The 21,988-nt window shown below is 42.1% G+C and overlaps 1 protein-coding gene across 1 annotated transcript in view; it reads right to left on the reverse strand.

Moving 5' to 3' along the window:
- Positions 1–21,988, reverse strand: part of DCHS2 (dachsous cadherin-related 2) — a 238,410-nt gene that overhangs the window by 101,927 nt on the left and 114,495 nt on the right. Inside the window, exon 3 of the mRNA XM_040625493.1 lies at positions 16,318–16,509. Coding sequence (XP_040481427.1) covers positions 16,318–16,509 — 192 coding nt within the window. The remainder of the gene's footprint in view (positions 1–16,317; positions 16,510–21,988) is intronic.

Here is a 21,988-nt window from a genome sequence, read left to right on the forward strand (position 1 = left end):
GCCTGGGACTGTGTCTGCTGCAGCCCTGGAGGGCCTGCGGGTCCGCAGAGGAGGGCAGCAAGAGGGGCTGCAGGCTGATGGTCAACAGACAGAGTCCTGCAGGGCACCGCACAGAGACCCCACTGTTTCTCCAACCTGCCTGCCTTCTCCTTTCTTTTTTTTTTTTTTTTTTTAAAGATTTTATTTATTTATTCGACAGGATAGAGACAGCCAGCGAGAGAGGGAACACAAGCAGGGGGAGTGGGAGAGGAAGAAGCAGGCTCCCAGCGGAGGAGCCTGATGTGGGGCTCGATCCCAGAACGCCGGGATCACGCCCTGAGCCGAAGGCAGACGCTTAACCACTGTGCCACCCAGGCGCCCCTGCCTTCTCCTTTCTGTTTTCCTTTGACCTTTCCTTTCTTCTTCCTTTTATATTTCTCCTTGGGTTCTAGAAGTTACCTCCGTTTGAGGAGGGGATGAGAAATCAGGTGAGAGAAGTGATGAGAAAGTTGGGAAGATGTGAAGAAGTGAGCGTCACTCCACCTTAGGAACTTTAAAAACAAAGATGTTCATTGCCAGGCTGTCCACGAAGACCCTCGAGCCGGCGACGCTGCCCAAAACAAGGGAAGGTCCGATGAACAAAGCGAAGAGCTTGTTCTCATAGGACAGGGGATCCTTCTGCAGGGACATTATTATAGATCTCAGGTTTCCTGTCGTAGGAATTAGTTGTCATCTGCTCAATTCAGCAGTGGGGGTGCCTTTTTCTCATAATAGCCATTTGCGAATGTGTGTTAGGTGTATTTCGTGGTTTTTGTCCGTCAATTGTTCTAATCCCCTTTTTAAGACTTTTATGGTTTCCCTCATTTCTACAGATAAGAAAACCAAACCACAGAGAAACTAAGTGACTTGCCCAAGGTAAATGAGACTGTAAATTGCAGATTTGGAACGGGACCAGAGACTCATCTCTCCCCAAAGCCCCTGGCGACTTCTTTTAAAGTATTCCTATGGCATAAATTCTACCTTTCATGAAAGGATTGTTTAAACACTATGTGAAAGACAATGCCAACCACGGACTCAGCCTTAGAGGAAAAAAGGAAGGCAGAGTCCCTGTTGACAAGGGACTTGCAAACTGTGCGACTGTGCAACGAACACCATACGGTTGGGCTTATGGCACCATGGAACAGTCTGGAGCCAGTGACCTGGGTCTCATGTCTGCCCCGCCTGCATCTGGGACCACAGACTGGAGAAAATAGGATAGTCCCTGAGTCTGGGCTACCTCTTCTGTAACGCAGGCGACCTGCTTGCCTTGCAGGCTTGTTACTGGAAGGGGAGATATAATACGTAGGAAGGCATTTATAATGGTTAATCGCTACCAATTATAAGATTTCACAGACTCCTTTTCCTAAATACTTGGGGTCAGATAGATTTGTCTCAGAATGTTTCAAGATTTAGAAAGGCAATATAATGCATATACCTAGTCGGGTCTGGGGCGGGACTGTGCAAACACTTAATATTCTGCAGCAAAATGTATGAATAGACACATTTAGAAAGAGTTTAAAAAACATGAGTGGCCTCACGTCAGTTCAAATCAGGTGTCTGACCAAATGAGGTCTTAAAACTTTCCATCCTGAATGGATGTTGAATTAGGTCAATTCTAACGGCCACCCCAGGTTTCTGTTTTAATCAACTACAGGACTACGTGTCCTCTCTTATTATTTCTTTTACATTTGGAAACTTACAAAATTGTATTGTATAATTCTCTCTTCATGCATAACTATCATCAATCTCTCTGCTCTCTTCAGTTTATACCAAAATATTTAAGTTATTATTTGTGATTGCTAATGTAATATTGCTATTGATGGAAATAAGAACAACAATAAAACAAAACAAACTTTCCATCTGAGAGCTTTGGGGCTTCAGAACTAGAGATAAAGGATCATGGATCCCCATGATTCAGATGTAGGCACACACTTGGAACACTAAATGGGGAGAAACCTCAGCGGAAGGAATCCTCGAGATGGGTGCGCAGAAACAAATGGGATTTTGGATCGCCAGCTGGTGTGCAGTTCGAAGAGTCTGGAGGAGCCTTCTGGAATTGGGAGATATGGACCCAATGTTCAAGGCCCTAAAGTTTGGCTGCCATTCGGGAATCAAGAAGGACCTGGTATGGTCTCTTCCAATGAGGTTCAAGGGCAGTCTTTGTTGTTAGTGATTCCAACTCGGAAGGCTGGGAAATTATTGGAAATGTCAGTTTGAAGAGTCATAGACAGATATTTGAGGAAACTGGAAGAGTTTAGGATCCAGTCCAGTTTACAGATAGATAACAAAGGCTCAAAGACAATGAACAGAAATAGAATCTGACCACTTAAGCTATAGCCAATCAAATCATTTCCCAGCTTTGCTTCTGCTTCTTCTCTGTAAAAGTCTTCCTGCAGCTCCTGATGGCGAAGTGCTGCTAACCACTTCTAACTTGGTGCTGCCAGATTCAAATCGATTTTTGCTCAAATAAACTCTTTAAAAAATTTTTTTGACGAACAGGTATTTCAGGTGAAAATAATATCCTAGAAAATGTAATAGCATTTAAACAAGTTCTCTGCCAGGCGGTAAGAAGGCTCGGCATACTAGCGTGGCTAGAGGGGAATGGGGGAGTCCAGGGAGAGGTTGGGCAGGGTCTAGAGAAAAGCCCGGAGAGTCCGATTCATGGAATCTGACTAACATGCGAAGTAGGGTAACTTTATTCTGTATGCCAGTGGATTCTATAAGTAAAAAATGGCAGGTACACCCTCCATACTTATTTATTCTACATTTACTATATTAATTGTATGATTTATATTAAAATATCACAAAAATGAAGTTAAAAAGGATAAAATTCAAGGTTCTGTTTTCTTCCCAAATCCTTAAATTAAGGACACTACTGCTGTCCTTAATGAAGGGGCATGATCAAATCTAGGTGTCAGAAAGATATTTGAGGTAACAGTTAAAAGATGTGTCTTGGGGTGCCTGGGTGGCATAGTCAGTTAAGCATCTGAGACTCCTGGTTTTGGCTCAAGTCCTGATCTCAGGGTTCTGGGATTGAGCCCCTTGTCACATTCTGTGCTCAGTGCAGAGTCCACTTGGGAATCTCCCTCTCCTTCTGCCCCTCCCCTCCCGCTCATGCACACACCCACACTCTCCCTCTCTCTCTCAAAATAAATAAATAATCTTTAAAAAATGTGTCTTAAAAATGAATAAATAAAGGGGTCCCTTAGTCAAAAAGTTGGGCAAATCCTGAAATAACCAAGTCAAATGGGTCTTGTGCCTTGGGACTTCTCCCAGGGCCTTTCCTATGCCCATTTCGGGGGTGGAGGGTGAGTTCTGAGGTGTTCCCCATTCTTATTTGACCACAGAACGCTCTTTGGAAGGAACAGGAGATAAGTATCCCACAGAACACAGTGGGGAGAAAGCTGATCTGAACACATTTTTCTTCATTTCCCTCATAGTGTTCACCTCCCAGCTCTCTGTAACTAATCTTCTGTCCACCTGGTCAAGACCATCCTGATTCTGCAGCTTCTGAGACACGCTGAGTCAGAACCACACAGCTACGGCTGCTCCCAGATTCCTGACCCTCAGAAATTGTTGAGAGTAAATGTTTGTTATTTTAAGCTGCTAAGTTTGGAACAGGTAATACACCTCATAAATTCCAACCATGAATATTTCTTAACTTTGTTTTATTCTTTCTCTATCAACAAATCGTGGTTTGTTTTGACATAATTTTAATCACTTAATTATTTAAATCATAGTAAGAGAGAAAAGTCTGTCACTATAATTTTAAAGATGAAGTGATTAGGGGCATCTAGGTGGCTCAGTCGGTTAAGCATCTGACTCTTAGTTTGGCTCAGGTCCTGATCTCATGGGTCCTGGGATGGAGCCCCGCATGGGGCTCTGCGCTCACTGGGGAGTCTGTTTGAGGTTCTCTCTTTGTCTCCCTCTGCCTTTCCCGCTCATGCTCTCTCTAAAATAAATAAATACATCTTTGAAGATTAAGTGATTAAAACTAAAATGCGAATGGGAATCCCCTCAGAAGGGAAGTGGGTGGGGGGATAGGTGAAACAGGTGATGGTGATGAAGGAGGGCACTTGTGATGAGCACTGGGTGTTGTAGAGAATTGTTGGATCACTATATTGTACCCCTGAAACTAATATTACACTGTATGTTAACTAACTGGAATTTAAATAAAAACCTTTAAAAAACTGAGCTACCCTATGACCCAGCCATTGCACTACTGGGTGTTTACCCCAAAGATACAGACGTAGTGAAGAGAAGGGCCATATGCACCCCAATGTTCATCGCAGCATTGTCCACAATAGCTAAATCGTGGAAGGAGCCGAGATGCCCTTCAACAGAGGACTGGATTAAGAAGTTGTGGTCCATATATACAATGGAATATTACTCAGCTATCAGAAAGAACGAGTTCTCAACATTTGCTACAACATGGACGGCATTGGAGGAGATAACGCTAAGTGAAATAAGTCAAGCAGAGAAAGACAACTATCATATGATTTCTCTCATCTATGGAACATAAGAACTAGGATGATCAGTAGGGGAAGAAAGGGATAAAGAAAGGGGGGTAATCAGAAGGGGGAATGAAACATGAGAGACTGTGGACTATGAGAAACAAACTGAGGGCCTCAGAGGGGAGGGGGGTGGGGGAATGGGATAGGCCGGTGATGGGTAGTAAGGAGGGCACGTATTGCATGGTGCACTGGGTGTTATACGCAACTAATGAATCATCGAACTTTACATCGGAAACCAGGGATGTACTGTATGGTGACTAACATAATATAATAAAAAATCATTAAAATAAATAAATAAATAAATAAAAAATTATAGTCAGAGACTCAACCAAGCTACCTGAATTCCAATCTCATCAAGGCATGCTTGAAAGTTGGGAGTATTTTGGGAAAGGACCAAGCTTGAAAGCATACGGTGTTGGAGGCTGGTTGTCTAAGGCAATCAGCAGGTATGAAAAACTTTCTGCCATTATTTCTCTTTCTACTTCGGCCATCGTCTACTATCCAGTGTCTCTATTCTTGCCTTCTAGAGCTCTTGAACCGTAGAATGTCAATATCTGCTCTTCATATCTCTGAGTTCTTGTGGGCTGCGGTTTTCTTTGTCCATGCATTTTGTCCTAGAATTCATAATTCAGTGAGCAAAGGTGAAGGGAAATGAGGGTCCGAATTGTTAAGGAAAACAAAACAGTAAGCTGTGGTGTCTCTAAAGTCAAGAGAAGCAGCATCCAAAGAGTCATTAAAAGTCATTGACAATGAAAACTCATTTATTTATTGAATAAAATGAACACAAAGAAAGAAGGCCAGGATGTGGCACACAGAAATCGTGTTCATAAAAGTGCTTGTATTAGAGAGGCTGGATGGGAAGAACGGGTCAAAGACAGACTGCAAAGTGAGGGAAGGAGAGACAATCTGCTATTTTAAGCAGATTTGCTGTCAAAGAAAAGGAAAAAAATGGTTTTCTAAAATGGCACATGAAATTTTAAAAAAGAGGTTTTTTTAAAGATAAAAACTGTTACTATGTTTTGTACGCTTATGGGAGACATTCAATAGAATTTCAGGTATTGGTGATGCAGGAAACAGAAAATACTTAACAAAAGTGGTGCCCTTAGGAAAGCTGCAATGGGTGGGACCCCAAACATTAGAGAGATTTGCTTTTGATGCAAACAGACATCTTTAACAAGTTAATAGGAAAGAAAGCAAAGAATGTGAGCTGATAGTAGGCAGGAAGGTCAGGACTTCTCCCTCAAGCAGTTTTGTGGACAAAAGGCAGAGTTGGGTTTAGACAGTGCTGGGTTTTTCTCTGGAGAGTTCTATGGAGTGAGGGAACTAAAGGCATTTTGCAACTGAATGACTTTAATGATGGGCCCTTAAACTAGAGATCTTAACCTAGGAGGAGAATTACTGGCTAGAAGGGAGAGGCTACAGGAAGTGAGACAGAAAGATAAGAATGCTTATCAGAGGGGGCACCTGGGTGGCTCAGTCAGTTAAGTGTCTGCCTCTCAGGGTCCTGGGGTGGTGCCCAGTGTCACTCAGAAGGGAGTCTGCTTTTCCCTCTCCCTCTGCTTCTCCCCTTCCCCCCTGCTTATGCGCTCTCTCTCTCAAATGAATAAATAAAATCTTTTAAAAAAAAAAATGAATGTTTATCAGAGTACAGCAGGCTTGCGACCAAGGTATCAGAGGCGGTGCAATTACAGGTGATGATCCTTGGAAGTGAGAAAGTCCAGGAAGTGAGAGGCTCAGGGTTGGATGGGTCAATAAACACGGTGGTAGAGAGGAAGACTGTAAGGTGTAGAGGTCCTAACTGACAAGGAGGCTTAGAACATGGCAGCAGCAAGAAAGCATGTCCATGGTATAGTCTGACAAGATAAACTTCAAAAGCGAATTGGTTTTCAACAGAGAAAGGGGAAGAAATGATTCGGATGGGGCAATGGGCAATTAATTAGGCAGGCACCCACCTCAACAGCTCCCTCCCGGTTTCTGATGAGCGGAATATGGGCTTCTCTGTGAAAGGCTGGAGAGGAATCGGTATCCCCGGGGGCAGGAATTCTAATCAGGGCAAGACTATAAAGGAGCAGTCAGAGACCAGGTTGAGTTTATGAGGCAATTTGCTAAGTGATGGCCCCTGAGTTCCAGAGGGAATGCCAGAAGCGTTTGGGAGAGCAGAGAGGGTGGCAGGAGACTGTCTCAAATCAAAGGACGAACAGAGAGGGACAGGGATGAGCATAGGGAGAACAGTGGATGGCTGGGAGGCTGAAACTTCTAGTGATAAGAACGAGGTAGAGTGGTATTTGAGACATGTAGGGATTAATCCTGGTAGTATATTTTAAAAAATGGTAGGCAGTCGGTTTGAGATACAGTTCAGACAATCTAGCTAGAAAACAGGAGCAACTGGGCAGCAGCTTATCCCTGAAACCAGGGTGAGTGGGGTGGTCATCAGTAAAATATAAGATAGGAAAAAAGAAACCGAATATCGGAAAGTGAGATAACATAATCCAGTAAAATTAAAATGGGTGCGCTCTACGTTTCAGTGATGCAGGATGAGTAAGCTCTGGAGTCCAATGTACAGCGTGGTGATTATGGGTAATTCTACTGTACTGTATACAGGAAATTGGCCGAGAGTGGATCTTCAGTGTTCTCACCACTTACTATGAGAGGTGATGGATATGCTAATTATCTTGACTGTGGTAATCCCTTCAGAGTGTGCACATCTATCAAAACCTGACTTTGGGGCACCTGGGTGGACCAGTGCATTGAGCATCCGTCCAACTCTTGTTTTCAACTCACACTGTGATCTCAGGGTACTGAGATCCAGCCCCGCATCAGGCTCCCAGCTCAGGGGGGAGTCTACTCAGGATTATCTCTCTCCTCCCTCTGACCCTCCCCCCGCACTCTCTCTCTCACATAAATTATAAATCTTTTTTAAATAAAACATGATATTGTACACCTGGATGAATATAATTTTAATTTATCAATTATACTTCAGTAAAGCTGGGGGAATATGGGTATGTGCTTTTACTCAGCAAGTTTGCTTCTAGAGATCTATCTGCATTACACGTAACTGCAGCACAACTTCCATAGCCAAGTTTTATCATGAATATATATAACGGTGAAGGGCTAACTCAATTTACTTTCTATATCGCTAGTCTGACACAATTCTCCCCTAAGCCTGGAGTGGCGAGATAAAGTTGGAATAGCTTATCTCAGACACATATTTCAGCTCCCAAATTCAGATGTCACAAAAAATAGAGATAGAATGTTAATAATACATACCAAAAAGAGAGATTCATTTGGCAAAAATAAATGGGGAAAGAGAACAAGGAATTAGAGATAAGCACGGAATAATTTAATTATAGCACTATATTGTGAAAAACTACTTGCTCTCCAATGTAATCCAATTATTTGTTTCCATTATGCAATTTTACAGCATTCTCGTGGCTTCTATCTATGAGATTCACAGCAGCAGCAGTAGCAGCAAACAGATGATTTCAGAATATCAGTAGAATAGAAGAAGTGATTATGCTAAAAAATATATTGACAGTCAACACAAGGATAAATAGAACAGCAGCAAAGCAGCCCAGAACATGTAGGTATTTTACAAGAAAAAGTTTTCTATCGACAGATAACAGTCTCTTAGTGACCACCAGCAAATGGGTTCCTAGCAGTTTTCTTCCAAAGAGCTTTCAGGATATGTATTAGAAAGAGAAATTATCAGAGGAAAGACCACAGATTATGAAGGTAATTATGTAAAGTTAAAGGTCTTCTGTCAAGGTGCAGTTCATGGTTTTAAATAAATTCATTATGGCCTAGAATCCAACATCTTGAACCTAAAATACCTTGTCTGAATTCATTTATTCTTCAAATCCAAGCTAGATGGTTATCTTCATTGTTGCCAGCCTTTTTGATTAGGGACATATGTGGCGAGTAGATGTTACACAGAATAATTATGACAGATGCAGGCTTTGCCCTGTAGAAATGCACAGCTCATCACAGAAAAAATGCATAAAGATCATGCAGGCGACAGAATAAATACTTCACGCTGGATAATACATGTAGACACACATACGCCCTTATGTTGCTTGCTCTTGTACGTTCTGAGGCAAACAGGAAAGTTGGAGGCAATTTTAAGTCCAAACAAAGTGCTTTAGTAGTAAACTGTTAAATGCTTATGATTGGGAGGTAGGAGGACAAATTTTCTGGTTTGTCTTTAAAAATGCATCACGAGAACTGCCCCCGTGAGGATCCACTTCTAGGCAGGCTGCACAAGCAGCTCCCTCCTTGGGTCTGCCTGTGTGGCTTCAGACCCACATGATGGACGAGAAGGAGAGAAGGCCACTAAGATGGAGAAGAAAACATCCAAGAGCTGGGGGAGGAGGAGACCGTGAAGCTCTGAGAGCCCACCTCCAGACACGAGTTGCTGAAAACCCTCAGATTGTAGGAACACACATCCCCCACCTTCACCAACGTTGAATGTGTTTTTCTCTGATCATCCTGAGAAAGATGACTTGACCATATTCACCACACAGATGTTTGGGTCCTTCATTTGGCAACCAAGGCTGGAGACCAAGTCAAATCAATAAGTCAGAGTGGGTATCAGATGGTAGCCTGGAAGACACAGTCAATTCTTTTTGGTGTTTTCCATGAGGGTACAAGGGATCACATCTATCACTATGACAGGCATGACTTTAACCTGGACACATTGACGTGGAGCAAGCTGTCCTGTGAGGCACAGGGCCCACACCCAAATTGGGCTGCCAAATTTCTGTCACTCCATGGGGGAGCACAATCATCTATGAAAGCTATTGGAAACAGTCAACAAAGGTGGACAAACACACCCTACATTCCGATACGCCCTGCTAAAGTCTGAGGAAGGAAAAGAAGGCAAACGGGTATGGACCTAGATTATCCCTTGGGGAACAGAGCTCACTTTTAGATCTAGCATTTTGATAGAATCATCAGACATTGCTTTTTGGGGGGTGTCTGTAGTAAGGAAGAAGAACAGAGCCTGGAAGTTGGCTTCTCTGATGACTCATACTTCTGTAACACCACAAAGAGCCTCTGGTTTGCAGGATGGCTAAAGGGACTGGGTCAGAGAAGAAAAAAGGTAGGCAAGGCCATCACCATCATCATAATAGAGCCTGAAAGTGATAATAAGCAGGGATGTGGGGAAGCCAGCACCCAGGAGTCCCTGCATGTGGTCAGAAAGGTGATCACAGAGGGTGGGGCAATGATTAGCATTGAACAATTGATCTCCACCCCAGGAGGCAGGAAGCAGGCAGCCGGTTCCGCTGAAGCCAGTAGCCCTCTGCCAGAACCAAGTCCCTACCCCAATGCCATGCTGACCAAGAAGCATGAGCTGCTCTGTTGTTTAGGGGGGCACGTCTGAAACAAGGGACTGCCCGTTTATCCTGAATGATTTGTACTACTTCGATCCCCACAGGATGGGAAAATGGAAGACTTGAGCACAGACGGATTCACAAGCTCAAGATCATCCAAAGCAGATAAACTTGGAAGAGGACAGAGATGAGGCAGAAGGTGCAGAGCGAGAGATGAAGATGAGGAGGAGGAGGAGGCCCAGAGGAAAGTGGGGAGGAAGAGCAAGAGGAAGAGCACTCACTGGCGGCATCTGACAGAAAGTGTGTGGCCCATCGGCCCAGGACCTCGCGGTGGTGAGTGACGCCGGCATGGGACCATATGGGTCCTGACGCAAAGACAGCAAAGTGCTGAAAGTAGCCCAGGCCGTGACAGAAACTGTCTTTGATGATTTCAGATGCCACGCAGGGACAAAAGCTGAACTGAATACTGAATTCTCTCAGTATCACTGGGTGCTATTTCCAATACACTGAGTAAAACAAGGTAGCTGCAAAGATTTTCTTTTCCTGAGCCCGAAGTATCCCAAGAGCTCTGGTGAGCCCTTTGCCTTCTCCAAGAGGGGACGCAGCACCAGGGCAGTGAGTTAGCCACGTCTTCTATTTTCTATGTACTGATGCTTTGACCTCAGGCCTTGCCGATCCTGGAAGATTGTCCAGGATCCAGTGGGCAAGCTTTTCAAATGCAAACCAACCAATCTAGAGCCCAAACCCCAACCACATCCTTTCCTGTGCTTTCACCCCTCTAGGCAGCTATTCACCTGCCCCAATCACCCCAGGGTCAAGTGCCAGGACAGCTAGAGACAGCCTCTATGCCCCAGTACTTGTTGAAAGTACTCAAACTAGCCAATCCTAAGCCTGCCTCATCTGCGTTTCCCATTTCTTCCCTTGAAAACCACTATAAAGGCCCTTGCCCACAGTTTCCCCCCTCTCTCTCTCTGACTCCTCACCCACCCCAGTGCTTCCCATTGTGCACATACCCACCCCTACACTGTGGTGTGGCATATGCTACCCTCCCCGCCCCAACCCCGTCTTGAATCTGTGAGTATAACCAACTGCCTTTTTCAATGGCAGCCATCTCCTGGCCCATCGCTAAATAACAATGACACCAATATTAAACCACTCAGGGTACGGAGCAGCTCCAGTCTGTGCCAGGGCCTGGTTTAAGATGAAATCACCCGAATGATAGGGTGAGATGTTGAGTATGAAGTACCCACAGGGAGGCTGCTTCTGTTCAAACAAAACTGAAACATGTTGTACCTTGTTGGAGGGTTTTCCTTCTACAGCACGAGGAGTTTTTAAAGAGAAGAATGTTATAACGCACACACATTGTCCTAGTCCATTCTGGCTGCTCTAAGTACCACAGACTGGGTAGCTTAGGAACAGCACGGATTTATTTCTCACACTTCTGGAGGCCAAAAGTCCAAGATCAGGTGGCAGCAGAGCCAAGTTCTGGAGAAGGCTGGGCCCTGCCAGTTTCTCCTGGTGTCCTCAACTGGCAAAAGAGGCTAAGGGATTACGTGGCGCCTTTTTTGTAAGAACACTAATCCCATTCACAAGGGCTACACCCTCATGACATAATCACCTTCCAAAGGCCCCACCTCCTACTATCATCACTCTGGGTATTAGATTTTCAATATATGAATGGGGGGGGCATAAACATTCAGACCGTAGCGTCATCAACCTGGAGATCATCTCTTCTTTGATTTCTAAAAATTAGCGAAAAGCTGCCTACAGTCTGTTTGTAAACACTTTTTTGGTTATCTTTAAAATAAAATATCTTTTGGCTGGGAAGTAAAGTACGTCCCTTCTGTTCCGTCTGTCAGAGCCTGGAGAGACGGCGTGGTTTAAGATGCACTTGAACGTTGCAGCAGAGTCTGGTGAGCTGAGAGGCAGGGGAAGCATTCTTCATCACTGTGGTGAGTAGGTTCGATATGAAAACAGACAAAAGCAAGGAGGTTTAAATTAAATATATGGGTTGATTTTTTTATTCCACTGCCAATAATCCTAATTAATTGCACTGTTTTTGGGGAATAAAAAATTTCCGGCATTAAACGATCTTACTTCTATTAAGATAATTTCTATATACACTTTTATGAGAGCATCTGAAAGGAACTAATTAGAAACAGATGTTCAACTACTGAAGAATTGGACTTAAACGGGTTATTCACTTCTAGGATGGGCTTTTATAACTGTCTCAAAATCTATTAAGAATAAATTTCTGCAGGGCACCTGGGTGGCTCAGTTGGTTAAGGGTCTGACTCTTGATTTCGGCTCAGTTCATGATCTCAAGGTCATGGAATCAAGCCACGCTTTGGGCTCCATGCTGAGCGTGGAGCCTGCTTAAGATTCTTTCTCTCTCTCCCTCTGCCACTCCTGGCGGTTTGCTCCTGCATATGTGCACACACACACACACACACACACACACTCTCTCTCTCGCTCTCAAAAAAAAAAGAATATATTTCTGAAGTCTTGCATTAATATTTGTGTGTGCATATATTGAGTTTTAAATAATCATGTAGATTTGAATTGATCTAAATTCCTCTGTTTATTCCTATTTTTGTCTCCTACATCTTTTCTTACAAAGAAGCAAGAATTCCTAAACCACATAGTCAGGGATTGATAAAATCTAATCAAACCATGCTAGTTTTATCGAATATAAATGACTTCATTTTCTTGGTAGTTTCTACATGTTTACTTGTAGTATATATATTTAGATTTATTTTTTCCAACAACTCATGTCTTAAGTAGGTAGATCTGCTTATTACTTTGAAAAGAGAAAGATTAGACCAGAGAGGTGTTAGCAGTACCCAACAAAGGAGTACTAAGCAGATAAAAAAGAAACAAGGAAAGTCTCCAAAGTAGCCTAAATGAAAAAATAAAAATGCAGAATAGTGTGTAGATAGTAGGTAATCTTTGCTGTAATGGAATGAAAATTGAACGAGTTGTTTCTGAAATGTACTTAAAAATGTGAATGGAATAGCCATGAATAGCCAAGGCAATCTTGAAAATGAAGGACAAAGCTAAAAGAATATACAATATCATGACCTATTATGGAGCTTAAACAATTAAGAGAGTATGGTGCTAGTACAGTGGTAGACAAATAGGTCAAAAATAGGGTGTCCAGAAATAAATACATATATTCATAATTACATGATTTATGACAAAGGTGATACTCCGGTGCAATGATGAAAGAACGGTCATCTCAGTATCCATATTAGAAAAATAAATAAATAACAAGCCTTCCTCCCACTAGACTGAAAAAATGATGAGTATGAAAGGTTAAACAAAGAAAGTTTTCAGAAGAAAATGTAAGGTAACACCTCATGTCTCTAAGGTAAGCAGTTACTTCTAAAAAGGACAGCAAATACTTCTAAATTTGCTGTAAAGGTAAGCAAATTAATAAACTAAGTTTTATTAGAATTAACAACTTCTGTTCCTCAAAAGACACCGTTAAGGGAGTAAAAAGGCAAGCCACAGAATGGAAGAAGATACACACAGTAAGTAGATACAACAAAGGACTTGAATGCCAAAAATATAAGAATCCATACAAATCAACAGGAAAGGAACCCAATAATACAATAGAAAATGGGTAAAGAATTGAACAGATACTTCACAGAACCAGTTCTATAAACAGCCAATAAACGTATGAAACAGTGCTCAATTCGTTAGCCATCGAGGAAATGCACGGTAAAGACCCAAGGTGATACACCACTGACTCGGTACCGGTACCAGAATTGCTATAATTAAAAAGACATTAAATATCAATTGCTGGGAGGATGTGGAGCAAATGAAATTCTCATATCCTATTGGTGGGAGTATAAATTGGTACAACCATTTGAAAAGTTGTTTGGCTTTCTTAAGAACTAGCAGCTCTACTCCTAAATATATACTCAATAGAAATGCTTGGGGCCCTGGGGGGGCTCAGTCAGTTAAGTATCTGACTCTTGATTTTAGCTCAGGTCACAATCTCAGGGTCATGGAATCAAGCCCTACGTTGGGCTTCACACTCAGCAGGGAGTCTGCTTGAGATTCTCTTTCTCTCCCCATCTACACCCCCACCCCAGCCCCTTCCCTGCTCTTACTCTCTAAATAAATAAATACATACAATCTTAAAAAAAAAAAAGAAATGCTTGTATTTTTTCACCAAATTACATGTATGAGAATGTTAATAGAAGCACTACTTATAATAGCCTGAAATATATGCCATCAATTATAGAATTGATAAAAAATTATCACAAATTCCCATAAAAGAATACCCACCATTTGCATCGACATTGATGGAACTAGAGGGGATTGTGCTAAGTGAAATCAGTCAAGCAGAGAAAGACAATTACCATACGGTTTCACCCATATGTGGAACTTAAGCCATAGCACAGAGGACCATAGGGGAAGGGAGGGAAATCGAACGGGGAGAAATCAGAGAGGGAGATGAACCATGAGAGACTATGGACCCCAGGAAACAAACTGAGGGTTTCAGAGGGGAGGGGGTGGGGGGATGCGGTAACAGAGTGATGGGTATTAAGGAGGGCACATGTGGTCATGAGCACTGGGTGTTATACGTAACTAATGAATCATTGAACACTACATCAAAAACTGATGATGTACTATACACTGGCTAACTGAACATAATAATAAAAAAATTCCCATAAAAAAATACTACGAACCAGTGAGAATGAACGAACTATTGCTATACACAACAGTATGGATGATTCTTAGAAATAATGTTTGGCAAAAGAAAAAATAAAAACACATAGTGTACAAATCTATTCCCTGAAAGTTTAAAAACAGGCAAATGATGTTTGTTGTTAGAAGTTAATAGTGATGGGGGAGCCTGAGTGTCTCGGTTAAAGGTCCGCCTTTGGCTCAGGTCATCATCCAAAGGTCCTGGGATCAAGACCCAGCATCAGACTCCCTGCTCAGCGGGGAGTCTGCTTCTCCCTCTCCCTCTGCCCCTCCCCCGGCTCATGCACTCTCTCACGCTCTCTCTCTCTCAAATAAATAAATAAAATCTTAAATTAAAAAAAAAGTCAATAGTGATTAATCTGAAAGGCAGGGGCAAGGGATAAGCAAGAGACCAAGAGAGGGGCTTCCAGGGTTCTGGTAATGTCTCTTCATCTGCTTCCATGCATGTGTTAATTTTGCAAAAATCCACTAAAGTGTACTATGATTTGTGCACCATTATGCATGCATTTGATATGTCAATTTAAAAGTTAACCAAAAAGGGGCGCCTGGGTGGCACAGCAGTTGGGCGTCTGCCTTCGGCTCAGGGCGTGATCCCGGCGTTCTGGGATCGAGCCCCACATCAGGCTCTTCTGCTATGAGCCTGCTTCTTCCTCTCCCACTCCCCCTGCTTGTGTTCCCTCTCTCGCTGGCTGTCTCTATCTCTGTCGAATAAATAAATAAAATCTTTTAAAAAAAAAATAAAATAAAAAAATAAATAAATAAAAGTTAACCAAAAAAAAAAGACATAAAAGTCAAATTGAAGGTGCCCCTACTGACTTAAGATGAGTCAGAGAGAATAATGTCAGCAATGTATGAAATACATCAAATATATAAAAATCCAGGAATTTATAATCACACTAGAAAAAAATCATCCACGCCCTTTGGAGACAGTAAATGCACCAACTTGTTATTCTAAAAACGGATAAACTAGAACTAATCAAGCACTATCCTGCCTCTCCTCTAGGAATTGTATTTCAGGATAGTCAAATAGCTGATAAGAGAACATTCTTCGTTGAAGAATTCCAGGTAATAAATGCAAAAGGAATAACAGAACCCAGCAGTCCCTGCATTGCACCCCGTAATGGAATAATGGCGTGCGTCTGGCGATACACCGAGAAGGACACAGCACCACCTAAACGAACCCAGAACTAAACCGGCTTCCGGCTCAGAACGCCAGTTCATAGGAAATATGATAAAAGAGGACATTCAATGAATCCCAAGGATGTAATCAGCTACATTCAGAAGGTGGAACATTTACAGGGCAAATAATGTAATTTCTTCCAAAAACAAATACCATCAGAGAAAAGGTAAGGGACGGGAGCTGACTGTATGGACTGAAACCAAAGGGATATTACAATCATATCAATTTTGAATTCATTTGGATCTTAATTCAAATAAGTCACCTTTTAAAAGACATTTTTAGATAATCCAGAAAATTTTAAATGGACTGCATATTAGATATTATTAAAGAATTATTGTTAATTTATTGTCATGTTTTTAAAAAAGTAATTATCTGTTATAGATATTATTGAACTATTTATGGATGAAATGATATAGAATAATGTCTGGTATTTGCAAAGGAAAGAGGTAGTGATTTATGAAACAAGATTGGCTAATTGGTAATCAGTGATACTCTCTGATACGCACACAGTGGTTCACTGTGGAGTATGCTTGAGATTTCATGCATGACCACTTACCCCATCCTTAGCTTTCACCAGGAGGTCATAGGTTGCTGGATCCCTTTCCCTATCAATATCTTGAGAAACACAGATTCGCCCATCATGTGGGTGGATCTGGAACGCTGGGGACGCGTCATAGCTTTGGAATCCATCATAAAGAGAATACTCCACAAAGCCATAGAGTCCTGCATCCGCATCAGAAGCTTTAACCTACAAGACAAGAGGTTGGTCGGTAAGGAAATGGAAATGTTAGCATTACTTTTCAGTTGGTCATGAATTACTACCATGATTGGTACAACAGAGTTACCCCTACGCCATCCATTCACAAAGTATAGGCTTTGGTTTTAACTCTCTCCTTTTACCTTCGTTGACAGCTCACCCTCACTTTCCTCCTCCTCGTCTGAGTTCTCCTTCTCTGTCTCCTTTGCCTGTTCCTACACTTTCATGTGATCTTCAAAGTTTGAGTTCCCTGAGGCTCAGCCCTCAGCCCTTTGTCTTCTTACTCCTCTCACTATGCCTAAGTGATCCCATCCAACTTCAAGGCTCTAAAAACATCCCCATGCTAACAGTTTGACAACATATCTGTGGATTCCCTCCCATTCCCAAGCTTCTCAAGCGATGGGCTCAACACTCCGCCTCCACCCTTCAGAGCAGCAAGGGAGGGCAGAAAAATTGAGGCAGTAAGTGGCATGATTACTAATAACCCAATCCAGCTGACAGAATTCACCCTGGAGTAGGAGATTTGAGTTTCTGAGCCAGGTTTCCCAGCAAGAATAATGCCCCCATCAGGACCCTGCACAGTCATGCTCACTGACCACGACACAGAGGCACCTTGCCCAGTGGGTGCCTGGGAATGCAATCTAGCCCACTCTGCTTGCCCAACACTGACATGGAGCTGTAAGTGCCTAGAGGTAAGGACACTCTTTGACCATAAATACCATTTATGTTAGCAGTGGTCCTGGGCCTGGTAGAAAAGATGAACTAATTGGAATTATGAAGGCACTTAATTTATTTATACTAACTGTGGGAATACACAGTGAGAAATACAACAGTCTATGTTGAACTCAAAACATTTTGAGCTCCTAGGCTTGGTATAGCTCTCTTGATTTGTAACCCAATTAATAGTAACAGCAAACATCTATATAGCACTTAAATAAAAGAAGCAGTTTAAGGGACTATTAATCAAAAAAAAAAAAAGGATTTTGGGCAGTCTGGCACAGTGGTTCTAAGTCAGGGTCAAGTCTGCCCCCACCAGGACATTTGGCAATGTCACAACTGGAGAGAGGGTGCTGCGGCATCTGGGGGTGGAAGCCAGAGTTGCTACTCATCGTCCTACAACACACGGGACAAACCCCACAACACATCATGATCTGGCCCGAAATGTCAACAGCGGCTAGGCTGAGAGCCACTGCATCAGACGAAACTCAACAAGGGCCCTATTTCTTCCCTCTTAAATTGCCTTTATTTGTCTGCAACTGATGACACAGTCTCGTCCATTTCTCTTCACTCCCATGTATCTCATATTCTCTGGCAATATTATTTATTCTGTGCGACCAGCTAGCATGTTTGTGAGTTATTCTTCTCATCAGATGGGCTGAACCAGGAAATCCACAAACTTCCCGACTACAAAGAACTAAATTCCAAGTACATTTGGTCTATTCCATTCTGGCAGCTGTTAATGATTTAGTAGCCTCGAGTTCCCAAAGACACCAAATATATTTTCTAAAAACATATGGTATTCTCAATAATTTTGGCTTGATTGGAAGATAAATACAATGAGCTTTAAATTCTAAAACTCATTCTCAGCCTTGAATGGCACATATTAACAAGTAATTTGGCTTATATAAAATAACTTTCCTTATTTCCACTTTCGAGAACTTTTTCTCATCTGGACTTTTGGCAGGCAAAACAGAAAAAGTCAAAAGTGGGATAAGAGTACTGATCTCAATTTATGTCAGCAGCTCAGATTTTGAGCTTCACAATCATAAAATAAGAATGTATTCCTCCCTGTTTTTTACTCAACACCCTAAAAATACTGACCTAGTATTCTAGAACAATACATTTTTCCTACTAGTATTTGGTTTTGAACACCAATAATTAATTTGGCATCTTTATGAGGTCTGTATTTTCCAGTATCCATTGACTTAAAATTTAGGCAATTTAAATAATAGAAAATGGGGAAAGCTTTGCCGATCTTGAAGAGGAAATCTGATTAGTAAGTAAGCTCACTGGGCCTTTTCTTCAGAGATAGCTGCTTAAATCAAAGAGAGAAACATCTGGTCAGAGTCTATTATCACTATCTTATGGTGCTAATTTTGGGATCCAGAGGGGATCTCAAGAGGATTTATTCCTGAATCTACTCAAAAAGCCATGTTCCAGCACTCTCGGTGTTGTTCCTATGTTCCTCGTCTTACCCTCAATCTACCTGCTTTATTTTTTTTTATTTTTATTTTTTTAAAGATTTTGTTTATTTATTTAACACAGATAGAGACAGCCAGCGAGAGAGGGAACACAAGCAGGGGGAGTGGGAGAGGAAGAAGCAGGCTCATAGCGGAGGAGCCTGATGTGGGGCTCGATCCCACAACGCTGGGATCATGCCCTGAGCCGAAGGCAGACGCCTAACTGCTGTGCTACCCAGGCGCCCCATCAATCTACCTGCTTTAGACTGAGATGACTCTGGCGATTTTTACTCAAACTTACTTTGAGTCAGAGTTGTCCTCCGTTAATCCGATCTCTCACAAATTTAATACAGACGTTATAAAAATGCAAAATGTTAATGTGATATTCAGATTCCTCCGATTCCCTTATTAGCTTTCCGAAACAAAAAACAAACAAGCAACAAAAAAATTCACTGCCTCCCTATATTAACATCTGGGGAGACAAAATGAGAACGCTGGCTCTTGAATACATGCTGTTTGCATGTTCTATAAATGGAATGGACCTATCTGCACTTCATTCACCAGCATAGACTCCTCTATTTGGGAGGGTCTCTATTTATTTATTTATTTGTTTGTTTATTTATTTATTTATTTATATTATGTTGAGTTAGCCAGCATATAGTATACCCAGTGCTCATCACAACATGTGCCCTCCTTAATACCTGTCACCCTGTTACCCCATCCCCCCACATCCCTCCCCTCCAGCAACCCTGTTTGCTTCCCAGAGTCCAGAGTCTCTCATGGTTTGTCTCTCTCTCTGATTTCTTCCCATTCAGTTTTCCGAGGAGTGTCTTCTTTTTAACAACTGGGCAGCTCTGCTGGAGGTTACCTGCTCAGCCATTCACACTGGTACCCCAAAACCTAAAAGTTAATCCCAGTCACAGGGCAACACATTGTGAGCACCATTGTCCTTTACCTACTCCTGGGAAATCATATCACTGAATTCAGTGACATTTCTAAAAAAGCCTCAAAGCCCAATCAAAAAAATGAGCAATCAAACAAGAAAGTCCTAGAAAAAATGGTTGCAAAAAAAAATGGCTTGTTTAGATGAAATTTGAAATGAAATTACCCATTTTAATTTTTTTCTTTTTGTAATTTCCAAATTTCTACCATAAGCATATGACAGTTTGTTTGAAGAAACCAAACTATTGACACAACACACTCACAAACATAACTTCAAATAGAAGGAAGAAAAAGAAATGACAGAATAACTTTTAAAATTCTATGTGCTTGGCCAACCACCGGTCCCACAGTGAAAACAGGATTATAGTATTCCAGGAGAAGCTGGATTCAGCACTGAGGACCACAACAGATGCAAGTATGCCACTCTCTGAACACAGTTTTGGCAAGTTCACCAATGGCTTGTATCTTACGAAGTCTAATCATCATGGCTTGATCCTTATTTTCTACACAACTCAGCAGCTTTCCATACAGCAAACCGTCTCCTTTTTGAAACACTTCCTCCCCACACACCACGCTCGGACTCTCCTGCTCCTCCTACACCTCACTGACCTCCTTTCAGTTTCTCTTCCCACCTCTGAATGCTCTGGTGCCCCACAGCTGAGTCTTGTGGCCACTTCTCTTTTCCATCCACACTCCGTTGCCTGTGATGAGTGAATGGCGGCCCCCAAAAGACAGGTCCATGCCCTAATCCCTGGAACCTGTGGATATTGCCCTGTGTGATAAAAGAGTGAATATTGCCTTATATTGTAAACCATCATTAGGTTAAGGATTTTGAAAGCAGCTTATCATGGGTTATCCAGATGAGCCTTTAATCCAAAGACAAGTACCCTTAGAGGAGAGAGGCAGAGATTAGAGTGAGGGGTCACAGACCAGGGAACACCAATAAGCATTAGCGGCTAGAAGCGACAAAGGGAGGGAGAAAGGCCCTGCAAGACTTTAGACTTCTACCCTCCAGAACTATGAGTAACAACAATTTTTGTTGTTTTAAGCCAGTGAAGTGATGGTTATTTGTTACAGAAGCCCTAGGAAGTGAATATACCCCTGAGTGAGCTGACCCAGATCCACAGTGCTAAACCAACCTATGTTGTCCCAATATTGCTATTTTTGTCTGGTGCTCCAGGTTCATGCATCATCCTACTACAATTAGACATCACCTCTCACATGGCTAACAGGCACTTCCAATGTGGCATGTCCAAACAGAACTCCTGATACCTACCACCCAAATCCGCTATTCTCCAGTGTCCTTAGTGATGGCATCACCATCCACTTTATGTAAAGGCAGCCAGAGAGATACAATGCAAATGATATCAAATCATGTCATTCTTCTGCTCAGAATCTTCCAACAGCTTCTCATCACCACCTCAGTAGACTCAGACCCTTTAATTTGACCCTGGCTACTTCTCTGACCTTATCTCCCCCTACTTTCCGATTCACTCACTCCTTTCTGGATATGCTGATGTGCTCAATGGTCCCAGAACCCATCAGCTTGTATAATTTATTTCCTCATCTCTTTCAAGTCTCTGCAAAGACCACTTAATCAAAGAGACCTTTCCTAATCACGCTACCCAAGAGTGTCACCCTCATTTCTGCCATATTCTTTCCTTTGCTTTGCTTGTCTTCAGAGTACTTACCTCTGTTTCACACTGCATTATACATTTTTATTTATTTGTTCATTTCTCCTACTGGAACTTAATCTCCAGACCAAGTATTACACTTATTTTGCTCCTTGCTATATGTCCAGCACCCATAATGCTAGTGCCTGGCTCATAGTGAGGATGTTATAAATATTTGTTGCATGAATGAGTCACTCTAATATTGTCCATAAAATGCAAGCATGTTTTAGAAATAGTGTTCATGATTATTCTCCCTATTTTGACCTTGGAAAAACAACTTAGAAGAACAAGAATGAAAAGATTCTCAACATTACTCATCATCAAAGATATACAAAATGAACCACAATGAGCTATCACCGCACAACTGTCAGAATGACTAAAATCAAACAAACAAGCAGAAACAACCAGTGCTGGCGAGGATGTGGAGAACAAGGAACCCTGTGCACTGCTGGTGGGAATGCAAACTGGTGCAGCCATGGTAGAAAACAGTATGGAGGTTCCCCTAAAGATTAAAAATAGAATTACCATATGACCCAGTAACTACACTACTGGGTATTTACCCAAGGAATACCAAACCACCAATTCAGAAAGATATATGCACCCCTATGTTTATCGCAGCAGTATTTACAATAGCCAAATTATGGAAACAGCCCAAGTGTCCATCAATGGATAAAT

The sequence above is a fragment of the Ursus maritimus genome, unplaced genomic scaffold, assembly GCF_017311325.1.
Source record: "Ursus maritimus isolate PB19 unplaced genomic scaffold, ASM1731132v1 scaffold_11, whole genome shotgun sequence".
NCBI lineage: Eukaryota > Metazoa > Chordata > Mammalia > Carnivora > Ursidae > Ursus > Ursus maritimus.